This window comes from Myotis nattereri (genome assembly GCF_964212035.1).
Source record: "Myotis nattereri genome assembly, chromosome: 9".
In the NCBI taxonomy this organism is placed as follows: domain Eukaryota; kingdom Metazoa; phylum Chordata; class Mammalia; order Chiroptera; family Vespertilionidae; genus Myotis; species Myotis nattereri.
In genome coordinates, this window is record NC_138084.1 from 21,625,143 (window position 1) to 21,652,331 (window position 27,189).

Genomic DNA, 27,189 nt, shown 5'->3' on the forward strand with positions numbered 1-27,189 from the left:
GCATTGGCCTGTGGACTGAAAGGTTCCAGGTTCGATTCCAGTCAAGGGCATGTACTTTGGTTGCGGGCACATCCACAGTAGGAGGTGTGCAAGAAGCAGCTGGTCAATGTTTCTCTCTCATTGATGTTTCTAACTCTCTATCCCCTCTCCCTCCCTCTCTGTAAAAAATCAATAAAATATATTAAAATAAAATAAAAAGTAAGGGTCTTGCTTTCTGCCATTAAATCTTGAAGTCCTTAGGACCATTTTATCTTTTTACATGTTCTATATTACCTTCATCCACTCCCAGGACCTCAGTTACAATTTATATACCAATGTCTAACATTTATAGCACAGATTGCTTCTCTGACCTCCAGAATCATAAATTCATATATTTACCTGTTTCTTAAAAGTCTTAATGGAACCTTAACCTCACAATACCCCAGACTGAACTTCCTCTAGTGCAGGGGTAGGGAATGTTGGGCCCAAGAGCTGTATAAGGCCTGCAACATCATTTGGTCTGGCTCTGCCAAGACATTAGGGGTAGTTAATTAAATGTTTGACCAAATATAGTAGGGTAATTTTTAAATTGATAATTTTGTATGGCCTAAGAATGATGTTATAAATACCCAAGTGGCCCTGGGCAGAAGAGAGGTTCCCTATTCTCTAATGTTTTGTATCTTATTAAATCTTAAGACAATTTGTAGAGTTAGTTGCCTAAGCAATGGAACTTCACTCAATCCCTATTTCAAGTTGCATTTTTCCATATGCAGCCCATTACCAAGACCTGTGAATTTACCTCTTAATAGCTCTCTGATCTATTCTAGGGCATTTAGCCCTTCTTTGGTTCTCTTGTAGTACATTCTCCATTCAAGGGCCATCCTGACCTTTTCAATAGAAATATGATCATATAATATAATCATATAATATAAAACAAAACTTCTTAAGGACCTGCATGTAGTTCCTTCTACCTACTTCTGTAGGCACATCACTCTATAAATTCCCTTACTCTCTAAATTCTGTTATTTATTTATTCTTCTGTACTCACCATATTCAGTAAAGCCATCTTATCATCCTGTCAAAATAAAATCAGCTCCAGTATACTAACAATGAACAAATAAAATTGGAAATTAAAAAAATACAATTGACATTAGTATTAAAAAAAAAGAAATACTTAGGCATAAATCTAAAAAAATGCATACAAGGTCTATATGAGGAAAACTACAATACTCTGATGAGCAAAATTGAAGAGCTAAGTAAATGGAAACATTCAATTTTCATGGGTAGGAGATCAATATTGTCAAAATATCAATTCTTTCCAACGTGATCTATAGATTCAATGCAATTCCAATAAAAATTCCATCAAGTTACTTTACAGATATAAGCTGATTGAGGCAAAAGACCCAGAATAGCCAACACAATGAAGAAGAAAATCAAAGTTGAAGGACCACTGTTACCAAACTTCAAGATTACTATAAAGCTATAGTAATCAAAACAATATAGTATGGACAAAAGAATAGACAGATTCGTGGAAGAGAATAGCCCAGAAATACACTCAACTATAGTCTACTGACCTTTGATAAAATAGCAAAAGCAATACCAACATAGTCTTTTCAACGAATTGTGCTGGAACACATAGGCATACACATCCCCACTCCCTGCCCCCACCAAAAGAATCTAGACATAGACTTTATTACACCTTTCACAAAAATTAACTCAGTGGCTTTTCCCATTGTGTCAGTGCAGGTAAAGCATGTAACAGATATTGTGGAGGCTTACTACAGGGTCTCATGGTATTCTGGTAGCATGATAGAATGAATGAATGCCATGGTTATGCCTGCACAGAGGGAATTGGTGGACACCACATAATTCCTTTTTGTTTCCTATTAGTATACTAGTACTCACAAAGGGAAATCTTAGTCCTGACTTCCAGGATTATAGATTTGTTTTACCTGTTTTGTACTTTATATATATGAAGCAATACATTTTTTCTTCTTAAATTGACTTTTTTTGCTCAACATTCTATTTGTGAAGCAGTAAAGAGAAGAAAGATAGATTTGGCAGAAATGAGGAAGTATTGGAAAAGTGCAATGTACAATAGCAAAGGCAAGAAACAGGATAAGAGGAAGACTTTAAGGAGAGCAAAGGATAAGAAAAAATGCCATAAATAGCTTAATGATAAAGGATAGAAGACTAAGATATGAGAGTTTCTTTCAGCTTCAGTCAAATCAATGATAATTATTAGAGAGTCACCGTAGTCTTGATATCATGCACTCAAGATTCTCATATCATTTTGCCAGAAGAAAATAGTAGGAAACTTGTTACATATTCATTAACATATTAATATGTGATATTGCATGTTCTATGTAATTGTATATTTTAAGATGAATATTCTTATGCTGTTATCTTTTAATGACAAAAATTTAGTTTTCAGTGTAGACTCAAATGTCACATGTAAACACATAGAGCAAACTTTTAACATTTCAAATAAAAATGATAAAACTTTTTCTCTCAGTCATAAGAATTGTAATGGAGTTATTATGGTTAAATATGAGGCAGGTTTTGACATCCAAGACAGTATCAACCATAATATATTTTGCCTTTGTCATATTATAGTTTGTCACAGAGTTTTTCAACAATATCGTATACATTCTTCATACTGAGTAAATATCTGTTTAATTAGTCTTAACACATCAGCATTACAAACTATTTCTCTGCTGCCTTTTCATGCTTAAAATTAACTTTAGATATTCATGCTGACATGTAGAAATTAATTTAATATATCAGAACTGTATGCGGTTGGTGTTAACAACTTCCTTAAGTCCTTGAACACAGTTCTCTTTAGGTTGATTGATACATTATGTTACCCACTTACTTTCTTCTCCTACTTTAAATTCCCTCATAAAGAACTTTAATATTCTGTTTTTTAAAATCATTTTATCCAAAGTGTCATTGAATATCTGAATTCAAAATCCCATTGACCTGCTAAAGAGGAAGATGCATCTTAACAATTGAGAAACATTTAGTCATATATGTTAACTCAAATCAACATGGCTGAGAAAAGCCTTTAACTAATATAATTTTGATTTTCTACTTTAGAAATCCTGAAACCATGGGTCACCCACATATGCTTTGAGATGCGTTAGATGCTTTTTCTTTCCTGGAAGCCCTGCAACAACTCTAAACTTTGAATATATTGTAGAACAGATCTATGGTAAGTGGGCTCTTTTCCTCATTTTTTTTTCTGTCTGGTTTGTGTTCAAGTTAAGTCTTATGAATGCCCTAATGCTGCTCCCTGCTGGACACTGTAATTTTTGAAGGTTGGCACTTAATAGATGGACAAGTAACTGGTTAGCTGGAGGGGAATCCTTGGCTGTATTCACACACACACACACACACACACACACACACACACACACACACTAGTATATGACAAAAGCAACTCTGTTATAATGAGTAATACCATTGTCATTATGTTGATATCTGGAATATGATGAAAGTGCTGATAGTCTTGCTTCTAATTTTCATTGTCTGTTTCCTGTTTAATGGCATCTAAAAGTTATAACCAACATACATTGGAGTTTACATTTATATTTTTTTCTTTTTGTAGTAGCAAACTGTTGGAAACACCCTAATGTCTACCCATAGGGTACTTGTTAAATGATCTGTGGCCTAGCTATACAGCTTTAAAAAAAGAAAGGATGTTCTCTATATGCAGATTTGGAAGTTTTCAAACATACATTGTCATTTCAACAGAGCAGAATTCAAACAATGTATTGTAAACTACTTTTTGTGTAAAAGGGCGGGGAATCAAAATATGAATATATCTAGAGATGCTTATATTTGCATAAGAAATCTGGAATGGTATACAAAATCTATTGAGTTGAAAATTTGATTATTTAAATGAACTGTCTCAGAACCCTTAGTTTTTTCCTATGACAAGGTTTTTGACTGCTTTTGTGTATCTGTGTGTAAAACTGCCTTTTAAAAGAAAGCTCTATATACATGAAAGTACACATATTATAAGTAGACAGCTCAATGAATTTTTTAGAAGCCAAAAAAAAACACCCATGTAACCAGCACCTAGATAAAGAAAGAGAACATTATCAACACCCTAGACGACACCGTCATGTTTCCTTCCAGTCACTACTTCCCTCCCTGCACTAGAATAACCCCTACCCTGACTTTTCAGTAGCATCATTAGTTTTGCTTGTATTTATATTTTATATAGAATTATACAGTCTATCTTATGTCTGGTTTCCTTTGCCCAACTTTTTGTCATGAGATTTGCCCATATTGTTGCATGTAGTCATACTTTGTTCATTTTCATTGCTGCATGTCATCATATATGACTGTATCACAACTATTGTTTATCCATTCTGTTAATGGACATTTTAGAAGTTTCCATCTAACACTGCTATAAACATTATAATACATACCTCTTGATTAATATATTTATGTGTTTCTTTTGATGATGTATCTAGGAGCAAAATTATTGGATCATAAGAATATATGTCCAACTTTAATCAGTATTGCCAGTTTTCTAAAACGTTACTAGTTTACATTTATGTGAGAGCACTAGTTGCTCCACGTCTTTGCCAACAGTCGATTCTTTTATCCACCTCTTTATGTTTTTCAGATTCTGATGTGTATAAATAGTAAATCATTATCATTTTATTCTTTAGTTCCCTGATGATTAATGAAGTTGAGCACCTTTTCATTCAATGTATATTGCCTATTTCGTTACTCTCTTTTGTGAAGTAACTGTTCATTTCTCTTGCCCATGTTTCTGTTGGGCTGTCTTTTTCTGTGACTTGTAGATGTTTTTTATATATTTGGAATATGAGTCCTTCATCTAATATAGGTATTGCAAACATTTCTCCTGCTCTGAGGTTTGCCCTCTCAATTTATTAATAGTGCTTTTGATGAACAGATGATTATGACTTTAAAGTTGTCTAGTTTGTCATTTATGTTTAGTGCTCTTTACCTCTTCTCTAAGAAATATTTGTCTATTCCAAAGATGGTCTGTGTTCTGTTTTTCTCTAAAAGTATTATTGTTTTACAATTTATACCCATAATTTTAGATTGTATTTTTCATGTTAGGCAATTTTGCTCTGGTTTTTAGACTCAAAAATCTATACCTCTAAACAGAAAAGGGAGGTGGATTTATGCTAATGGCCACACTTATGTGCTTTTTTACTAAATACTCCCTTAAAAAAACAGTATGTTTATCTGTGTTTGCCTCAACTGTATCTTTAATGTAATTCTTTATTTATGTTGCTTGCCTGTAAGTTAATTCTGTAAGATTATTCAGGGAAGGATTTCTGGGGTGGGAAAAGTTATGATTTTCAATATTTTAAATAGTGCTAGTAATCATAAAAATTTTTATCCATGAAATATAAAGTTTGGTGAAGTATTTACAGACACAATGCCAATTACCTCATTTAAGTATAGTTCATTCTGTTAAAGTTTGGGATATTTCAGTGAGGGAAAAATTAGGTTTTAGTTTTTGTCATCAAAGCAATATGAAATGCTGGCTGTTAATTTGAGAATTATTTTATAAGCTTTTTAATTATTTTGATTGTAGGTAGGTGAGCATTCTTTTGTGTATAAGTTATGAACATTCACAAGGCTTTCAGTGATACTTTTTATTATTCAGAAGTATATGAGACATATGTTCTGATTATGTGCCATTATTTGTATTGCAGAAAAGTATTTTTATATACTCTAGTATTTTAGTTTTTATTTTGTCAATAATGTATATTATTAACTTACTGTATTACTTAAGTCTACATTTACATTTCTTAGTGAGAGAAATTGCCTATTTAAAAATGTATTTTGTCTGTGATCACAGTGGTGAAATTATAGAAAGGCTCTTAACTAAGCACTTAGGTATTTTTCACTTGTCATCTACATTTCTTAGTTTAAAACATCAAATTAAATAATATTTTATCTTGGCTTTTATTTTAATTCATGCATTTAAAAACTGAAATACAGATAAAAGGTAGTTTCAAAATAAATTCAGTATATTATTTATGAGTGGAGCAACACATTAGCATTGGGTTCACAATAGATCATATCGCTTTTATTCCATCTTACAAGCTTAGCAGCACAAACAGAATAATCAACATATTATTTGGCTGTCATCTGCTGAACAGAAACCAGAGATCACAAGGAGGTTTTCCCTAGCTGTGGTGATGGCCTTTTTGTTCCAAGCCCCCATCTGGGAGGGCCATGGTGTGTTATCATATGGAACGCGGGGTTTTCTGTAATCTGCTTAGCTGCACTGCAGTTTGAATCTTCATTCCATGTTTGTGTAATTTATAATTTTAATGAGACCATGGCTCTTGTGGGCTTTGAAATATATTAAAAGCTCTTTTGTGCATATGCTTTTGTTCTTGCTTAATAGGCTCAGTGTATTTAAAACTGATGAATTTTTATTCATGAATTTGGATGTCTGGGGATTAACTTAGACTGAATATCATTGCTCTCATATATTGATGGTTAGAAAGTTTTTTATTGTTATTACTTTGTTTTCATATGTGTGTGTTTGTCTGTGTCTGTGTGTATATGTGATACTTGTAACCAGGAAAGGAAAGAAATACATAATTTTAAAAAGGTAGGAAAAAGTGGCATGGCTAGGTTATAAAGAACTGATTTAGATGTTATCCATCTTATTTATTGATACTAATGTATCATCTTCAGTCTTAGTATTTTAGATAAATATTATAAAGGAAAAATTATGAAAAAGTAACTTTTAAATGAGTTACTTTATGTACTACTCTTTATAGAAATTCCCAATGTGTGACAAAGATAGACTTTGTATTTTAATTGTATAATATCAATTTCCTTTGGCTATTCTAAATCTACCATTAACTTTCTTTACTTAAATTAGGTATACATTTTATATTTTAACTATTTACAGTTTTCCTTGTTTCTGTAAAACTATTTTTATTAATGAAATTTTATAAACCTACATTGATGGATAATGAAATGACTAATGGAAAAGCAGCCTTCTAATAATTTATAAAATTGAACTTTTTCATTTTTCTAAAATTCTGAAATATACTAAATGCTTCAAATCTAGGTAGTTATTATGATGTATTTGAAAAATTTGAATATAAGTAATTATATAGCACCTTAGGAAAAAAATCATGGCACTTGGTAGATGCAGACATGTTATTTGAAGTTGCTGTCTATTGGACTCAGTGAGTGGTACACACCGACCTTAGTAGTCTTTTATGAAGTTGCTCAAGATGTACTTTTTCTAAAAGCCTATGCTTACTGGACTAAAACATTTTTCTAACTATAACACATTATTCTTTTTTGGTTCACAATGGTCAGTAATTTGGCTAGTCCCTTCTTCCTCACTACCCTTAAGCTAGAGATATGAAATAGATTCTAAAATGACTGCATTTTCTTCTTTCTTTACTAAGCTTATCTACCAGATTTAACACTAGAATGTAATGTTTGTTCTTCCATAATAACCCTCTGCTTTAGTATTTTTATTAGTTGTACAATTTTAATTAGTTTAAGAATATATTATTAAAAATATGTAATCTGCTAAAACAGTGCTGTCCAATAGAAATATGAGTTATATATGTATTTTATTTAACCTGCTGTATCTAAATTACTATCTTTTCAACATGTAATTAATATATAAAATATTTTACTTTTTTTTGTACTAAGTCTTCAAAGTCCTGTGTAAGAATATTTTATTCTTACAATACCTCTCAGTTTGGAGTAGTCACATTTCAGCTGTTCAAAAGCCATATGTAGCTAGTGGCTACTTTATTAAACAGTATAGCTCTAAAGTATTACATGTAAATATCATAACAGAAATGTGTATTTTTTGCATTCCTCATTATTTTTTTAATAATATCCTAATCAAGGCAATCAAAGAGTATACATGTGCTATGTATGTAGTTGAAGTTACACAATATTGTTGGGTTATACATGCCTGTTTAATACACAAAATCAGAATTATAACACCTGACTCCTGAGTACTTAATAGATATTGTATAGATATGCTTAAAGATACTGTGATTATAAGGCGAAAATGACTAATATAAGGTATGTGGTATGTTCCTCAGCAATTGTGGGCAAATAGAACTTGTCAAACAAGCCATAGTTCAAGTATACCAAGGAGATTAGTTTTACATGAATCCCATGGCAAATCTCAATAGTTTTTTAAAAATATAAAGTTGAGAATTCCTCTTCGCATACTTATAATTTTTCTGTGTTTGCATAAATAGGTGTTTGCATGAATGATAGGTATCTTCCTTTTCATATAAACTTGCTTAGAGCTGGTATAGCTTTAAACTTCTAGAAGAAAAAAGCTTAACATAATGTATTGTTTTCTAAACATCTCTAGGATTCTATACAGTTAAAATGCTCTATATATTCCAATATAAGAAGTTATTTCATGAAATACTTTAAAAACATATTGTTAAGAACTCTAAAACCTTGAATTGTAATTGGTTTGAATGGATTCAAATATCTTAAAATACAAAATGTTCAAGGTGCTTAGTATAAAATACTGCTCTGTACTTTATAAAAGTAGAGACCTAATGTGTAATTGACCTTGCTCAAGTATGGTTTAGAGAGAAAATGATATGTTCATGAGATCTCTGAATCTTTCATATTTTCTGAATTTTGAGGGAATTGAGCTAATTCATATGTAATTAGTTTACATAGATATTGGCTGATGTTTGTATTTTTTCACTCACTTAAATTTTTATTGACATCTTTCTGTGACTTCTACATTTTGTTGGCGCAAAATGTTAAGCTATTCTTTAAACAATACCTCTAGTTTTTTGGAGCTGATAAATCCGTCCATTGATTTCCTAATTTTATTATGTACACAGTGAATTGTAATCCAAGATTACAGCAAACAAGATGTTAATTTCAAGCCATAATCTATGTACATTTCAATTACAGAGCATGATTGTTATAGGAGCACAGAATAAAAAGGAATAACATTTGTGCTATCCTCACAGGAGCTGTCAATAAAAGATGTAATGGGGGATTTAGGAATCTGGAAACGGCCAACTAATTTATGTGAATCTATTTTATTTCAGCTAGAAAGACCAAGCTCCTTTTCGTCTGTACTGCATATTGCAGAGCACAGGCTGTCTATAGAAAACCAGGCGGCTGCATATGGATAGTCCCTTGATATCATTCACTTGCTGTGTAATCTTATTATGCAAAGTTCTAATCTTCACCTAGAATGAATGCCTCTGGGTCAGGATATAGTCATATCAGGGTTTTTGAGGTCATGTGTTGTGATCCTTAGCTTATTCTTCTAAGTAGGGCTGGGATTTAAAGAGTATTCCCCAGACGCTGGCCAAGATAGACAGCAGAACCTGCTGCCTTTTTAGAAGACAAGACCAACATGAGGTCCCCGGTAGGATTAAACTTGATTTGTAGCTGTACGATTTTTTAACAGATGTATTATTGGACAGGGAATAGGGGGCCACCAGCACAGCAAAATTGAATCATGACTGGCATTCTCAGGGAGTTTGCTGCCTGCTAAAACAGCAGCTGCATGTGGATTTGACTTCTTTCAGGTGAAGCGACTTCCAGTCATTTGGAAAGGATGGGATGAAAAGGAACCTTGGTGATAATTTTGATGTCTGCAAGATTTAGTACCAGTGTAATGGGATTATCGGTAACACCTTCACTGCAGAAAAAGCCACCTGGCGCTATAACTGGCAGCAACTGAGAACTAATCCTTTCCCATCTCTTGGATGTCATTCATGAAGCTGAAAGCGATTTCTATCCTGCTAACTGTGATTAATTTTATAAACAACAAAAAATCAGGTGATCAAGGCAAAGAATATGCTTTCTATTAATTATTTAAAATATGGAGCTTTAGCTATTTGACTTATAAATTATGTAAGACATATGTAAACTATAAACTATGTATGAGTTAAAATTTATTTAAATATTCAAGTAGAAATGATGATTAATAATGTTTTTTATACCTTTTCCAGTTGAGTGATGTAGTATAATTGCTATTGGTAAAGATTTATATTTGAGATTAAATATTAAATTAAATACTTCAGTGTTCTTTTGGGTATAAAGCCATTATCAATAAATTAAGTAAAATGTGTATAGGTGTAAGGAATCAGAATAATGTGTTTTTTCATACATTTTAACTGTTTTTTTTCCTGCCGATTAAATGATTTTAGTAAATAAAACATTTAATGATATAAAAATATATAGACACTTTTTTTATAGTTACAGTAATGCTAGCTGATGAAAGGGCTCTTTCTGAAAGTATATGTATGCTCTTAATATTTAAAAGTCCTAAAATAATTAATTATAGTACTAAATAGACTTATTTTTCTAACATCAGAAATTCTTAGTCAAACTTTCCCTTAAGCAGATGGGGATTCAGGTATATGCTCTAGAATCATGTATTCATTAATTGAGATTTATTTTTTAAGCATTTTATTTCAACTAAAACTTTATCACGTACTTTGTTTAGAAGTGTTATTTTAATATTCTTCTCTTACATGGTCCAGAATAAACTGAGACAAAATGAAGTGAAATTATCCCATCAGTCACCCAAACAGTATGCAACATAACTGCCAAGACTAGAAAAGATAATTAGTGTTGTCAGTGTTATGATCCTAGAGTACTTACTTTTAAAATATTCATAGAACTTGATTTTTATCTTATTGTTTTTTATTTAGTAGCTTTGTCTTTTAAGAACTAGATTAGAAAACCTTAATCATGTTTTTAGGCTTTAAAATCTTAACTAAATATAGGTGACTAAAATATTTTTTGAAATTATAACTAAAATATAATTATCCATTATGAATGATATATTTATTTATTTATAGCCTCCGTTTACATATAATACATTTTATTCTCCATATTTTCTTTCTTGGAAAAATCAATAAATGCAATATAATAAATTTGTGTAGAGATCTTTGGTCAAACCTACCTAGCAAACTTGTCATTCTTCATGGATTTTGTTTTAACCAAATCTAAGCTATTGTATTCGAAAATGTGTTTCTTCATTTGTTGTCACATTTAAAATTAATGAATGAAAAAGCTTAATATTTTTACTGAACTGCATTATGCTAGTTTATAAAGGACTTTTTTTTTAATATTTTATTGATTTTTTACAGAGAGGAAGGGAGAGAGATAGAGAGTTAGAAGCATCGATGAGAGAGAAACATCGATCAGCTGCCTCCCGCACACCTCCCACTGGGGATATGCCCGCAACCCAGGCACATGCCCCTGGCCGGAATCGAACCCGGGACCTTTCAGTCCGCAGGCCGACGCTCTATCCACTGAGCCAAACCGGTTTCGGCATAAAGGACTTTTTTAGTCTTCTATTTCTATTTTTGCTACTGGAAAACCTGCCTATTTAATATTCTAATATCATAATGAAGAGATCTATCTATGAAATAAGTGGTCTAAAATATTTCTTTTATCCTCATAATATAATTAATTTTATTTTAAATATAAAATATTTGATTTATATGTAATTTAAAATTATTTTTCCAGTAAGTATTTTCTCAGGATAACTTTCTAGAGTAGTTAATAGTATTAGATAATTATTTTTTAAAAGTAGCTTTCCTTTCAAATAAAATTTGTCTCAAAGCTTTTATTAAACATGGTTACTTTTCTGCTTTTTATTTACTTGGTTACTGATTGGCTCTTGAAAATTACTATTTTTTTCTTTCTCTATCCTGGACATTATTCTTATTTGATTAGAGATGGTCAAATAAACTCATCTTAATTAAATTCACTATTAACATATAAGGCCTTCTCAGTGATATACATTCTTTTCAGATATAGGTTATTTGAATTTAATATCTTATTGACAAACTGTAAGAAATTTGGCTTATCTTTAAAAGCTACTAACTTAATAAGTAACTTATAATTATGTCAGTAAGAGTTAAGGGAGGTATTTTTAGAGACAAGAGAAAGAGATACAGGGTGAGAGAAATTAGAAGAAAACATTTTTTAAAAAGGAATAAATAAGATACAACAAAAGAGCAGGATATCAATCATGGGAATTTTTAATTATTTAAGGAATGATAAACAGTTTTATGAGGCTTAGCATCATACCAAAGGGCCATGCATGAACTGTAGACTGGCACAGCTACAGCCAGTCAGTGATAATGCTGAATGGTATTTGTTCCATTTGAATGCATAGCCTTCAACTATTGCTTGTACAACTTGTATATTGTCCTGAGATACATGGATTATATAATATATATATATATATATATATATATATATATATATATATATATATATATATATATATTTCGGTATTTCACTGCTTGGAAGCTGGTACTTGATTATATTAAAAGTGTCAACTGTTGCCCGGTTTGGCTCAGTGGATAGAGCATCGGCCTGTGGACTAAAGGGTCCCAGGTTCGATTCTAGTCAAAGGCATGTACCTTGGTTGCGGGCACATACCCAGTGGGGAGTGTACAGGAGGCAGCTGATTGATGTTTCTCTCTCATTGATGTTTCTAACTCTCTATCCCTCTCCTTTCCTCTCTGTAAAAAAATCAATAAAATATATATTTTTTAAAAGTGTCAACTGTTTATGCTTTATAAACATAAAATGAGTTTTTATTTTGATTATATGTGTATATATATAAAAAACTTCAGAAGATAACATTGGATTTTTAAAAATCACAGAAATATTAGCATTATAAAGTTCATTTGATAAAAATTTATAGAATTATCTCAACATTAACACTCAGTTTATAATCATGGTTAAATTTTGTCAAGTTTCTGAAAGTATTTACTATGTCTCATTGGCTTCAAATGACAGCACAGTCTTTTTCTGGCCTTCCTTTCTGGGAACTTATTAAAACCACAGATTCTGCGGCCTTGCTCCCACAGATTGTCATTCTTGAGCTCTGTGATGGATGCCTAGGAATTTTGATTTTGAATTTAGTTCTCAGGTTATTGTGATGCTGCAGTCAGATTTAAAACAGTATTTACTGCTCTAAACCTTAAAGGAATGGCAATTATTTCCTCTGGCAATGAATCAAAATAAATAGGTTTAAGAAAAATCTTCATAGATTATGGGGATCAGAGGTCCTTGAATTTACTGTTCTAGAAAAAAAAAATGCCCTTTGCACAAGTCTTACAGTAGATTTAACATTATAGATTTGAACAATTCATGAGCAGCCTTGAAGGTGATTTTGAAATGGCAGGGATTTGAATTACTTTGATAGAGAGGCTGCTGTGTGAGTGAATTATTTAGCTATTGAGCAGAGTACATCACTCAGCATCCATGTCTTAATGAGTCTTTGTTGTTCTCTCCTAGTCACAATAACTTCCACTCAATGTCTGAAATGGACATATATCTTTCAGTTACTTTATATATATCATTATCTGGGAAAATGTATTTTGTGTAGGTTTTCTTGAATTTGATAAAATCATAGAAGTCTCAGGAATGTCATACGTCTGCTGCTTTTTCTTGTCCAAATGAAGGTATTACGTAGCTAAACTGATGCTGGGATTTGTCTTCTGCTTCACATCTACTTCTCTCTCCTCACCTTTTCCTGATGTGAACATTTTTTACGTGTTAATATATTTATTAACTGTTCCTCTTATTAAAACAAAAAATTATGATATTAATCATTTTGGCTGCTTATAATTTAAAATGAATGCATTTCTGTAAACTGATAGTCTCAATTAACATTGACACTTTGCCTTTTTTTTTTTTATCCTATTTCTGAAACAAAATGCTTTCTCTTCTTTTAAAAGGAATTCCAGACCTGAACTACCAGGTGGATGTTTTCCTTGGGGCTTAGGGTATTCTGAAATCACTTCACCGATACAAAAAAAAAAAAAAATGGATAGATCTAAATCAAGCTCTTAGGCTTGTACCCCTGTTCTAGAAACTTACAGGGATGGAGGAATGCCTAGTTTCTTTTCAGCTTCTAGAGTTCACTCAGCTCCATCTTTTTAGTTAGTTGTTTTTTGTTGTTGTTGTGTGTGTGTTTTTGTAATTCCCACCTGAGGATATGTTTTTATTGAATTTGGAGAGAGAGACAGAGAGACATAGACATCAACATTGAACATAGATCTGCTACCTCCCATATGCGCCCTGACCAGGGATTCAACCCGCAACACAGGTGTGTGCCTGACAGGATATGGAACCCGTAACCTTTTGGTGTACGGACAATGCTCCAACCAACTGATCCACCCAGCCAGGGCTTTTTTAGTTTTAACATCAGTCCAACCTCTCTCTTTCCTATGTTTCTCATATTCTCATCAGCTTTTGGATATCTTCCTTTGTGAAATCTTCTTGGCTTTTTTCTTCTTCTTAATTTTGTTAGGTTGTCTTTTTCTTAGTAATTTGATAAATTCTCTACATATTCTGGATGTCTCCATTAGTTTTGGAGCACTGACTTGCTTTCTGCCCTACGCTGTTGCTCCTAGTGGGAAATTATATTTGGAAACCAAACATCTGCCTGCTAAGTGTGCCCATTACTACTGCAGGGTTCGTGCTTCTTTTAGTGGAAGGGCTAGGATGGTACTTTATATAGGCAGAAGGGCAGACAAACACAAACATATCTATTTATTTAATTAAATTTATTTTGATACCTTCTACTCATCCCTAACCTCGAATTCTATATTTATAGCTTCTTTCTCTGACATTGAGAGTCCTGATATTTACTTATTTGTACTATCTGAAATATACAACCAACAACAAACCTACTATCAAGGATCCTGAATGAGGCTTATGTAATAAAATAGAGCTGTTGCGGTTATGGGAGCAAGAGAGTAATTTGGGAGTCCGTGTAAGAGTGGTTAAGTTCTTGACTCCATTTTTCAGTTTTGAGATGTTCATCATGTAAGTTTACTACTGGTAGGCTCATTTTTCTTATCTATAAAATGAGGATGGTAATAATATCTACCTTACAGAGGTTAATTTGTAAAGCTTGACAGATGGTAAGTATTGAGCAAATGTTAATTATTATTATTAATATTATTGTGTTTTAGTAGTTTTAATCTGAGAGCAATACATAGTAGCCTAGGCATAAACCATTATTTGAGAAATACTTGAAACAGGTAAATAGAAAGGAGATCATATATACTAGGAACATTTTAGATGAATGTTATTAATGTTTTAATTTTATATAGCTTTTAAAGTATTTGATATGGTTCTTTATGCTGTTTTACTGTATTCATGTGTTCATTAATATCAATAGTTAATCTGACAACTGAATGTAACTTTATAATTTCCAAAGCGCTTTCACATTATCGAATGTGATCCTCAGATCCATCCTGTGAGATATTTCCATTTTCGGAGGCCCAGAGAGATTAAGTAATGCATTGACAATCACACAGTTAATAAAAGGACCAATTTAATGTTAGAATTTCCATGTACCTATTCTAGTGCTTTCTTTTATTATATCACTAGAGGCCCAGTGCATAAAATTCTTGCACTTCGGGGCGGGGGCGGAGGGGTCCCTCAGCCTGGCCTTCACCTTCTCACAGTCCAGGAGCCTTGGGGGTATGTCCAACTGCTGTGGAGGCAGGAGAGGCTCCGCCACCTCTGTTGCGCTCGCCAGCCATGAGCCTGGCATCTGGCTGAGTGATGCTCCCCCTGTGGGAGCACACTGACCACTAGGAGGCAGCTCCTGCATTGAGTGGGATCAGGCTGAAATCAGCTGTTCGACATCCCCAGAGGGGTCCTGGATTGCAAGAGGACACAGGCCAGGCCAAGGGACCCCACCGGTGCACAATTGTGCCAGGAGGGACACAGGAGGTTGGCCAGCTGGGGAGGGACCATGGGAGGGCTCCAGGGTGTGTCCGGCCCATCCCAATCAGCCGGACCCCAGCAGCAAGCTAACCTACCAGTCAGAGCGTCTGCCCCCGGTGGTCAGTGCACATCATAGCGACTGGTAGATTGCCCCCTGGTGGTCAGTGTACATCATAGCAAGCGGTTGAGTACCCTTAGCATATCATTAGCATATTACACTTTGATTGAACAGATGACGGATGACCGGACACTTAGCATATTAGGCTTTTCTTATATAGGATGACAAGAACTGATGTAGGATAGCAGGGGACAATTATGAAAAACTATTACTAGTACTTTGCAAGAGTTAATATCTTTCTATAGTTGTCTCCCTCAATACCAAGAAATAACCAGGATATGAAAGGGGACAGACAAGTTGAGTCTACTAGTTATCTAATCCTATATAATAAAAGCATAATATGCAAATCGACCAAATGGCTAAACAGTGGAACAACCATCTGGACGACCGTCCGGGACCACGCTATGACACCCACTGGTGCCAAGCTAGCCCAGGCAGGCGTGATGTGATTGGTCAGGGGGTCTGGCCATCGCCCCATGATCGCCCCGCAGAGGGAGGCCCAGGCCATTGGTCAGTGGGCTTCAGTGGGTGGGCGGGGCCTCTTGCTGCGAGGGAAGCCTGGGTCCCAGGTACTGGTGGAAAGGAAGGCCTACTCTTGCACAAATTTTGTGCATCGGGCCTCTGCTTCATATATAAACCCAAGTGGTATTTGAATAAACTATCTGTTCAGAAGATCAAACTATTGTCTATAATTTGTCATTTAAAAATATTTTTAGCAGAAATGAAAATAAGGTGTTGCTTTTCTGCACCAAATTGTTTATTTAGTACATTCTAGGTGATTATAAAATATTTTACAATAGAACTATTTCTTAAATGTTTTAAAATAGTATTATTCATGAAACTTTTTGAAATTTACCAGCAGGCCAATGGTGACAGAGTCTACATAGAACTATGCTTCGTGGTGTTCTGGGGAAAACCTTTCGACTTGTTGGCTATACTATTCAGTATGGCTGTATAGCACATTGTGCTTTTGAATATGTTGGTGGTGTTGTCATGGTAAGTTTTTACTTTCGAGAAAATAATCATTTTAAATATATACTTTTTTAAATAGAAGGAAAATGTGTTTTCCCCTTTATTACAATTGAATTTATTAACTTAATGAATAAAGTTCAACTGCTAAAATAAGTTCTTTCTAAATTTTTGGATGTAAGAGAATGTATTTGTATTGACACTGATATAAAATATAAGAACCATTATTTTAAATATGGTTCTGTATTCTGTTTCTGACAGGGCACAAAAGACCCTATTAATACACTAAGAATAATAGTTTATACCATTTATTGAATGCTAAAATGTCCAGGATATATTTGATGTTTTACAATTATTAACACATTTAATCTTTACACTCTGTGAGGTACGTATTAGAAATCCACTGTACATATGGTGAAACCGAGGCTCAGAAAGCTTAAGTAACTTAGTCCATGTCTCACAGTTAGTAAGTAGACTTGGAATTTCAACACAGACTTTTCTCCAGTTTTCAAAACTGCTCCTCTTAACCATGTGTTTGACTGTCATTAAAACAAATGATTATTCTGCCTTGTATTAATATCAAAATGTGAAGGATGCCCCCCACCAATGATATTTTTAAATATAGAATTATGAATCTATCAGCCATGACTATACTAACCTTGTATCATGTAAATGAAATAATTGATTGTCTAATTAGTGGGTTTTGTTGGTGGTGTTGCTGTTTTTATCAGGTTTAGCCTAAGAGATTCAGTCATACAACCTCAAATATTCAGCAAATAAATATATTTAACTGAGACGCCCCCCCCCCCGCCCCCCTTGGATTTTTAAAATTTCCAGTGGGCTACAGAAGTAGCAAATATGAACTTTCATTATGTTCTTTATTATTTTCTGCCTGGGTAAGAAGATTTGACTAAAAATTATTTGACTAAAAAGTGGAGTAATAGAGACTATTGTATTTAGATTTTTTAGGTGGCAGTGATCACTTTATTATAGCTCTGAGGTATATATACAGAGATTATTGTTTAAAGACATACTAATATGAAGTCTTAAAGTGCATCTTATTATGCCAATATTTTTTCAGTTTAAAATAGAAGTTGCAGCCCCATCAGTGGGTGAGCTGCTCTCTTGGAAAAAGGCATCAACTAATTGCGAATAATACGATACCATTTAATAAATCACTGATATTTGACAATAATAAGAAAATAAATCATTCATTTATTCATTCAACATGTTTTTTTTTAGTATCAACTTTATGCCAGGCCCTGGCAACATGAGAGACAAGGTCCCAAGCCTCATGGAGCTTACTTTCTGCCAAATGCCTCAGATTTGGAAACATAGATATTGTTATTTTATTCATGTATTATAATGTAATATCAATAAACCATTTTTAATATATTTGCTTGGTGGCCACTCAATAGAGTTGAACTTCTCTGGGAGCTGCCAGCTGATTATGAGTCATCTTCCAGGAATGGAGAACATTGGCTTGATTTCTTTCTTTTAAGCCTGCTTAAATGTTTGTTATATTTAAAAAGGTTTTCAACTCCAATCACAAAATTATGTCTTTTCAGTGTTCTGGACCATCAATGGAGCCTACGATTCAAAATGCAGATATTGTCTTTGCAGAAAATCTTAGTCGACATTTTTATGGTATCCAAAGGTATATTTGTCATAGATATATTAAATTTGTGGTGGAAATACACATAGACATTGTGTCTTTCCTGCAGCCTCTTAACTTTATCTTTAAAAACTCTCTTGTAATTACAAAAGAGTGACAAGCTAGATAAAATTTTGATGCAAATATTTTCTCTCAGTTTTGAGAAATTTTAGTAGTTTCTGTGGCATGCATTGTCTCTTAGGTCATTATGCCCCTTGCATCATTGTCCAAAATAGATAGCAGGCACTTTTATTATGTACATTCAAGCCTACCTTATTCTTTTTGGGGGGCAGTGTTTGGCTAGAGTGTTTTGAGGCAAGAGTTAGGAACTTATGAACTACTTTGCATATCCAAATCATTGATTTGGTTTTTCATGTTTAAAATAATCCTATTTCTATTGATGACTATCTTATTCTCAGTGGCCTATGATGAGCACTTGATGACTTTAGACTATAACACTGTCTATAGCTGTGAGTGAGGAATCTTATCCTATCTAATAAAGAGGGAATATGCTAATTGACCCTCACATCATTGCAAAGATGGTGACACCCACAGCCAATAAGGAAGGAATATGCTAATTGACCGCCATGCCCTCAAAGATGGCGGCATGCACAGCCAATAAGGAGGAAATATGCTAATTGGCTGCCCCACCCTCAAAGCTGGCGGCTCCCGTAGCCACAAGATGGTGGCACCCAGTCCCCTCAGCCCCACCAGGGCAGCAGGTGCATGGCAAGGATGGGCCCACCCCAGGCAGGCCTGGCCTCTTTGCACGCCTGCCTCTGGAGTTCCCCCAGTCCTCTCAGCCCCGCAGCTGCCCAGGGCCAGCCCGAGGCTCAGGTAACCAGGGCCAGCCGAGGCTTGCACTGCCAGCAGTGGCAGCAGCAGAGGTGTGATGGGGTGTCACCTTCTCCTGATAGTTGGGTTGCCTCCCACCCCTGAGGGCTCCTGGACTGTGAGAGGGGGCAGGCCTGGCTGAGAGACGCCCCCTCAGTGCATGAATTTTCATGCACTGGGCCTCTAGTCTATTATGAGTCTCCTGATTAAGTTGAAAAACTCCATGGCAAATATTGTTTGCCACTACCGTAAATCATTTTAAATCCTATTTTAAATGGTGTTTCCAATTCTTAGATACTGTTTATTCTAGTTAACTCTGTATTATTCCTTCTGAATGCATGTCAAGTATTAGTAATTTAATGTATTTTCTATAGAGTATCTCTCTGATTCCCTAGAATTTGGGGTCCATTAGTTTTTCATAATTATGCAAAAATAAATTTATATCAGCATTCATCTCCACTAACTACAAATTTGACTCACTCGAGCTGTTATTTAGCTATGACCCAAGTAGGTTTAGGCACTCCTCTTTCATTATTAACCTTCTCAATAGTCTGTTTCACATTGCTGAAAAATCATCAAAAATGGTGTGAAACTGTTCTTTGCATTTACTGATCTTACCATCAGATTCTATAGATAGAAACTATCTCTATGTCCAGCCATATGGTCTAGCATGGTTCCTAGGTAATTGTTCTTCAGATCTTTACTACTAACAACTTCAAGATATGGGGGTTATAAACTAAAACTTATGTAATGGGTTGTGTTCTAGCTTTTTCTTTATAACTTATGTCAAAATAATATAGTCTGTAGATTAATTGGAAATCTAGCCTCACTATAGCAGGAAGACAACCTTCTGCTTTCCATGCTAAAGACCTGATTTTACTCTCATAGTTCTTGTGCATCCTTGACAAGGAGCTGTAATTGTTGGCTAAATAGTTTTTGAATGAATAGCTCAATATTGTCCTTTTTATTAAATAGATACTCTTTGCATTCAGATGGGTAATACAAATAACTACATTCAGTAAATTAATTCATATTCTTTGAAGGTTTCATTTGTATCCTAGTCATTCAAGGGCCCATTAGGTTGAAAAATAGCTCAAAATCTGGCATTTTATGAGACATACTAAAGTAACTTTTACAACCTTAGTCAGTTGGTAGCTTGTACTTTAAAAATATTACTATCCTGAGTATTCTTTTTCTTTCATCTGTAGCACAGATTTCTTGCTTGCTCTATTTCTAAGCTAGAATAGCCATCCATTTTTGGCAAAATGAAGTCTGTATATTTGGGATCTAAACCACATGGATCTCTTTTGGGTCAAATGCACAGGACACTTATACTTGAAACACTGACAGTTTCACTACTACTTATTCTTTCAACAAATCCTATATAATAAAAGGGTAATATGCAAATTGACCCTAACAGCAGAATGACCAGTCGCTATGACACACTGACCACCATGGGGCAGACGTTCAACCCAGGAGCGGCCCCCTGGTGGTCAGTGCATTCCCATAGGGAGGAACTCCACTCTGCTGCTGCGAGGGGAGCAGCAGTGGCGGGAGCCTCTCCCGTCTCTACGGCAGCATTAAGGATGTCCGACTGTCGGAGATCCCCTGAGGGCTCCCGGACTGCCAGAGGGATGTCTGACTGCCAGCTTAGGCCTGATCCCCCCAGGTAGCAGGCCTAAGCCAGCAGGTGGACATCCCCTGAGGGTCCCAGACTGCGAGAGGGCACAGGCCGGGCTGAGGAACCCCCCTTCCCTCCACCCCCGAGTGCATGAATTTTTGTGCACCAGGCCTCTAGTAGTTAATGAACACCTAATTCACAAAATATGCTATATGTTAGAATGTTAAGATGAATAAGGTATTGACCCTTCTTTGCAAAAGTTTATAATGACATCAAATTATTTCTGGAACTAGATATAGATAATAAGTAAATATAGTAAATCCTTTCAAATATGTGTGTTAGTCAACAGAATTTATTTGTTTTAGCATAAAAAGCATTGTGTTCTGGTTGAAGCATTAGTCCTACATTTTTGTCTCCTTCCTTTCTAATTTTTGAAGATCTTTCTTATTTTTCTAATACATGTAGATTGTTGCTTCTTTCATGAATCATGCCAATTTATTTTTTGTAGTGTATGTTTGGGCAGCTTTTAGCATGTTATTTGTTTGTGTCTTCTGATATTTTTCCTTAAATATGTATTTTTTTACTATACTATTAATTACTTTGGTTATATAATTCCTTGATACTTTGAGCTCTAGGGAAACAAATGATGTTTCCATCATTTTATGTGCTCTAGAGTCCATCAATACTCCTGGCTGGACAGTAAAATTTACTTAGTTAATTTGGTGCTATTTATATGAAATTGTTTTCCCATACTTTCGTTGCTAAAAATTTAGACACTGAGTAACACAGTAGATACAGTGAAAAAAGATAATTCTTATAGAATGATCAGAAATTTTAGAATCTTCTAATAATGTTTCCATCATCCTCATTGTTGGATTGTAACACATAAAAGTCAGTCACAGAGGTACTCAAAGTTGGTAAATGTCTGGGAGGGCCAGTACAGTGAGAAGATAAAGGGTGTGACTTTAAGTTGCTTTATAAAAGTATTATAGCAATGCTATGCATGTGCTTAATAAATAACACTGACATTTCTTTGACTTTTTCCCTCAGAGGTGACATTGTGATTGCAAAAAGTCCAAGTGATCCAAAATCAAATATTTGTAAAAGAGTAATTGGTTTGGAAGGAGACAAAATGCTCACCAGTAGTTCATCAAGTTTCTTTAAAAGCCATAGTTATGTAAGTAACAATTTCAGTTATGTTATTAATAGTTTATTAACATTAATTGAAAACATAAAAGAATATGACATCTATTTTGAATATAACTTAAAGTGCTGTATTGAGTGGAATTTAAGTATGTTTGTATCAAGAATCATTTGGCCATTATATATGTTTTAGTTCTTTTTAAAACCCTATATCAATATCTCAGTAATAGTTGTTGCAGGCAAGATTCATCAATAGATATCAAAATATTGGGTAAAATTTCGAGGGAAAATAGTATATTTGCATACTCTCAAAGTATCTCTCCCAAGATATTTATTACAAAGGCAAAAATAGAAACTTCGCAGAGGAGACCCTGGCTGTCACCACCTTTACTGAGTGGTCAAGGTTAACTTCACCGATTACAAGACAGATCAACATAGTGTAGCCCCTGAATTGAAGAACTGAGAAGGGCCCATCACTTTTGTGGTATTCTTGCAAAAGGGTATAACCTCAGTCTAATCATGAGAAAACAGCAGACAAACTCTAATTGAGGTTCATTCTGCAACATTACTGACAAATACTCTTCCAAAATGTTAAGGTCACAAAAAACGAGGAAAGACAGGAATTGTGATAGATTGGAGAAGACAAAGGAGACGTGAGTGACAACTAAATGCGGTCTGGGTTCCTGGCTCAGAAACTTTTTCAATTAACTTATTAAAGGAAAAGCTGGTAAAAATCAAATAAAGCCTGTAGTTTAGCTTTTTAAAATCCTCTTTAAGTTTTTAGAATATAAAATACATGTACTTTTTGTATAGTCAATTTACCAGTTAGAAAGATAGAGCAAGAGCAGTAGAATGGCAGAGTGAGGAGCAGGTGTAATGTGTTACCGCCTTTCACCAATCACATGGCTGATAGGGCAGCTTATGGCAGAGGAGGCGGCCTTACTTTACTCAGCATATAAATTTTTCTACCTTAATAATTATAACTGAATTTCTACTTCCATTTAAAATTTCTGTGTCACTCTCAAGTTATTATAGCTGTTACATCTATTAACTAACTTTACCTCTATCTTCATCCCCAATGTAAGTATGGTATTAAGAGTTAAATTGTCTTCATCACTGTAAATTTATTTTGAACTATAATGGCCTCTTTCTTCTCTATGAATAAGTTTGATTAATTGATTATTACTTAATCAGACCATTTATTTACCATCCACAATAGACTATGGGTCAGCTGTTCAAATATTTTTTATGTTTATTACTGTAATGTTAAACACACTAGTGATTGTTAGCTGATGGTGATAATAATGTTGAAGATAGTATGGTATAAAGTAACCTATTTTTGGACTGCATGAGGGACACTGTACACTGTATCCTTTTCTTAAAAAATGTTAGATTTTTACATAATGGTTGCACCTTCATATGACTGCTATCATTTCATGAGGCTTTGTAATCACTTCTGAATTGCTTTAGCAAGATGAATTTGAAACCAGATATAATTTGCAGTCAGAACAATAAAACATATTAATGTTACTATCCACAATCTGTGTACTTAAATACCACAACATTGTTGTTTTGTTTTTGAGTTATCAGAGGAGGAGTATCAGGTCAAAAGGATTTAGATAAAATCTCTGCTAATCAGAAAAGACAACCAGAGGACTGTAAGATGTAGATTTTTTTTGAATATTCTACTTAACGAAAACATTCATCAAATTTTTGTGTTTGATGAATGGATTAATTAGAGGACACTAGTATATAGTTCCTGGTGTATTCCATTCACTTTGGTTTGTATGTTTATAAATGTACAAACATAATTGTAATAATATTGACCAATACTTATGTATTTAATCTGTACCATACACTGTTGAAACTCTTTTACAAGGATTAATTTATTTAATCATCACAACAGCAACACAGAGAGATAGGAGTGGTAGTATTTGACAGATGGAAAAACTAAAAACAGGATGGTTAAATAAATTGCCCAGTTCATGAGACAAATAGTTGGAATTCAAACACAAGTAGCGTGGCTCCACCCAGAATCTGGACGCCTTGACATGCCACAACTTCTCCTCCCAAAATATCCTCTACTTGTTTATTTCTACTCCCATCTCACAAAATTGTACTTTCCTTAAAATGTATTGTCTTTATTTTTAAAAAGAAAAGTAACTGTTTCCGTTCAGGGGCAGTATTGATTCTGAAAGAGAACCCAGTGAATTTTGAAGGTTTTTTCATCCCCACCACTTTTTCTAGGCTGCATTTTTCAAGCCGTAAGAATTGTGTAGCTATTACAGAACCACTTTAGCAAATGTGTTCCATTAATCAAGGTGATTTATAACAAAATAGTCATCCAAGTTTGGAGCACTCTGAAGAGATATCCAAACTGTTTGCAGGGTCTGCCCCTCTAGAGTGTTCCCTTTTCCCGCTATCTCAAAAGCACACTGGTGCTGTATTGTATGAAATGGGTTTCTTCCCCTACCTATGCATCCTCTTAGAAAAATTATTGTTGTTTATTAGATGAAGACATTATTATTCAGATCTTGATTGAACTAAATGGTCAAGATGATGAATATTAAAAGTGTTTTGAATTCCAGGCAAAAAACATTTATTCCCTAAGTATATGCTTCAGAGAGCAAAACACCAAAATTGTCATTTGGAACCTAGAATATAGTTTAGCATATGAAAGAATAGCATTGTTCCCAAGTTGGCATAAAATAATATAAACAGATCATTGGTTAAGTGAAGTGGAACCATTCTATTCATTCCAGAGTTCTAAAAGTCCATGTGGCAAGCAACACTTAGGAACTATGATTTATTTTTTACATTAAGCATTTGGAAACAAAGTAGTTCCTATCAAGGTTCTATTGCAGTGGGTTTTGCAATATAAGCTAAGATAAAGCTTAATTTGTGACTCTCAAAAGAAACAAACTGTACTCAGCTTAAACATCTTAAATAACTTACCTTCCTATACTATAGCAATTTCTCAATTTGCTGCTAGAAGCTTCTAGTTTGCCAAAAATAATTAGCTGCAAGGAGAAACATTAAGCAAATCAGAAATATATAAAATGAATTGGCATGCTCCTATTGATTTTCATGTTAGGCAAAGTAAAAGCCTATTTAATGTAGGGGATTTGGGCCAGGACTCAGGAAATGTAGTAAAATTTTGTTATAAAAGCTAATGAGGAGACGAAGAAAAATACTTTATCTTTCTGAGGTTATCCAGTGGTTATTCTAGTCTTCATAGAAGATTTGAAAGATAAGCTACTTCCATGGTAGGGCTACCTGACCACCCTCGAATCACAAGTAAAAGTTGTAGAAAGTATTGGGATGTTTCTGATACTTTGTACCAGGACAGCAGAGTGCTGACTAATGTGTCTTTCCCCAAGTGACTTTTATTTGGAGTGAATATTTTCCAACCCTTTTTACTAAGCAGACTAGAAATTCACTTGGTTTTGAACTGACCTATCAGTTCAGAACAGTGTGAACTAAATCTTTTAAAGTAATGGTAAAATTGACCTACCTTGCTCTTATTTTAAGGGAAGGTTTGGTTGTCAGAAATGCTATGGTGGTTTTGTTATGATGAAGGCCAAGTTGCCCTTGCAAAATGCAGCACCTACTAATTACATTGTGAGCTAATAAGAGTTGTCTACATTTCAGTAGAAAATGCATGTGCCTTTTGGACATTATTAACTACTATACAGGTATTTTGTTATTTTGATCCTTTATTGGTTGGCAAATTAACAGTGGGTAAAGTTGTTCCTTGTAGTTGGTAAATTGCTCCTTTGAGTGTTAACTTTAAGTGGTTGTTCACTGTAAAATGAATAATCGATTTTTAAATCTTCCAAAATTAAAATTTTATTGAATTGCAGTTTCTCAACCATAGCAGCCACTCTGTATTGAAAATGCAAACACTAATAGAAATATGATTATGAAGATTTCAGTATGTTCCTATAGTTAGATCATAATAATCTTTTGCTATTGTTAAAGAAAACATGTTTGTAGTTATTAAAGTGTATATTTTTACTTTTATTATCAACCTATCAAAATTCAGACTATTTAAAGCTTTTTGGTTCTTGATACCATATATTCCAGTGTTATACACAAAACGTGAAATTTTTTTTTAATATATTTTATTGATTTTTTACAGAGAGGAAGGGAGAGGGATAGAGAGTTAGAAACATCGATGAGAGAGAAACATCGACCAGCTGCCTCCTGCACACCTCCTACTGGATGTGCCCGCAACCAAGGTACATGCCCTTGACTGGAATCAAACCTGGGACCTTTCAGTCTGCAGGCCAACGCTCTATCTACTGAGCCAAACCGGTTTTGGCAAAAGGTGAACTATTATTTACCAAATGTTAGTCTGTTACCACAGAATGATGGTACATGAATAAGGAATGTAGTATTTCTTACATTTTTTGTATTATAGAGTATGCTAACAAGATCATTATTGTTATTGGTGGAATTGTAAGAAATAGAGATAGTTTCACATTTCAGAAAAAACTGATTAAATGTTCCCAGGATGCACAGGTAGTAGAGAGTTCTGAAAAGGAACACTTGGAAATGGAACAATATGCCAGTAATAAAGCTGTTTTATAATGTATTTGAAAATATTTAAATGAAACCGATTAACAAAGTGAAAAACAAGCTCACTAATTTGACAGCATTAGAAAATGGTCACTGGGGTGGATAAATGGTGATGGAAGGAGACTTGACTTGGGGTGGTGAATATACAATATAATGTACAGATGATGTATTTATAGAATTGTACACCTGAAACTTATATAATTTAATTAACCAATGTCACCCCAATAAATTCAATTTAAAAAAATAAAATGGCCACTTTATATAGTTAATACTAATAGCCCCTTAATGTGCACTGTGTATTTAGGTTATAGTTCAAATCCTTGAATATCTTAATGCTGTTTTTCTGTTTGTTTAAATGTCATTTACTTCAGCTAAAAGTCACAACCATATGGCCTTCTATTACCACTTATATTATAAACAGAAAAAGTACTTCTGTGTAGGGAGAGGAATCAGGAGATTGAAAGCTTGTTTATTATAAGCTGCTGATACACTAAATCCTTATGTCACTTAAGTAGAAGAACTACCTAATAA

The 27,189-nt window shown here is 34.0% G+C and overlaps 1 protein-coding gene across 4 annotated transcripts in view; it reads left to right on the plus strand.

The window, feature by feature from the left end:
- The first annotated feature begins 3,092 nt into the window (after positions 1-3,092).
- The window catches only part of IMMP1L (inner mitochondrial membrane peptidase subunit 1), a 43,867-nt gene continuing 19,770 nt past the window's right edge, over positions 3,093-27,189 (plus strand). For 3 of the 4 annotated variants that reach the window (XM_081099564.1, XM_081099565.1, XM_081099562.1), the window contains exons 1-4: positions 3,106-3,193; positions 16,716-16,852; positions 18,394-18,482; positions 21,985-22,111. In XM_081099564.1, the coding sequence (XP_080955690.1) occupies positions 16,748-16,852; positions 18,394-18,482; positions 21,985-22,111 (321 nt within the window). In that variant the 5' untranslated portion in view covers positions 3,106-3,193; positions 16,716-16,747. Of the gene's footprint in view, positions 3,194-16,715; positions 16,853-18,393; positions 18,483-21,984; positions 22,112-27,189 lie in introns of all 4 variants that reach the window. The other variant, XM_081099563.1, reaches the window with a different exon arrangement.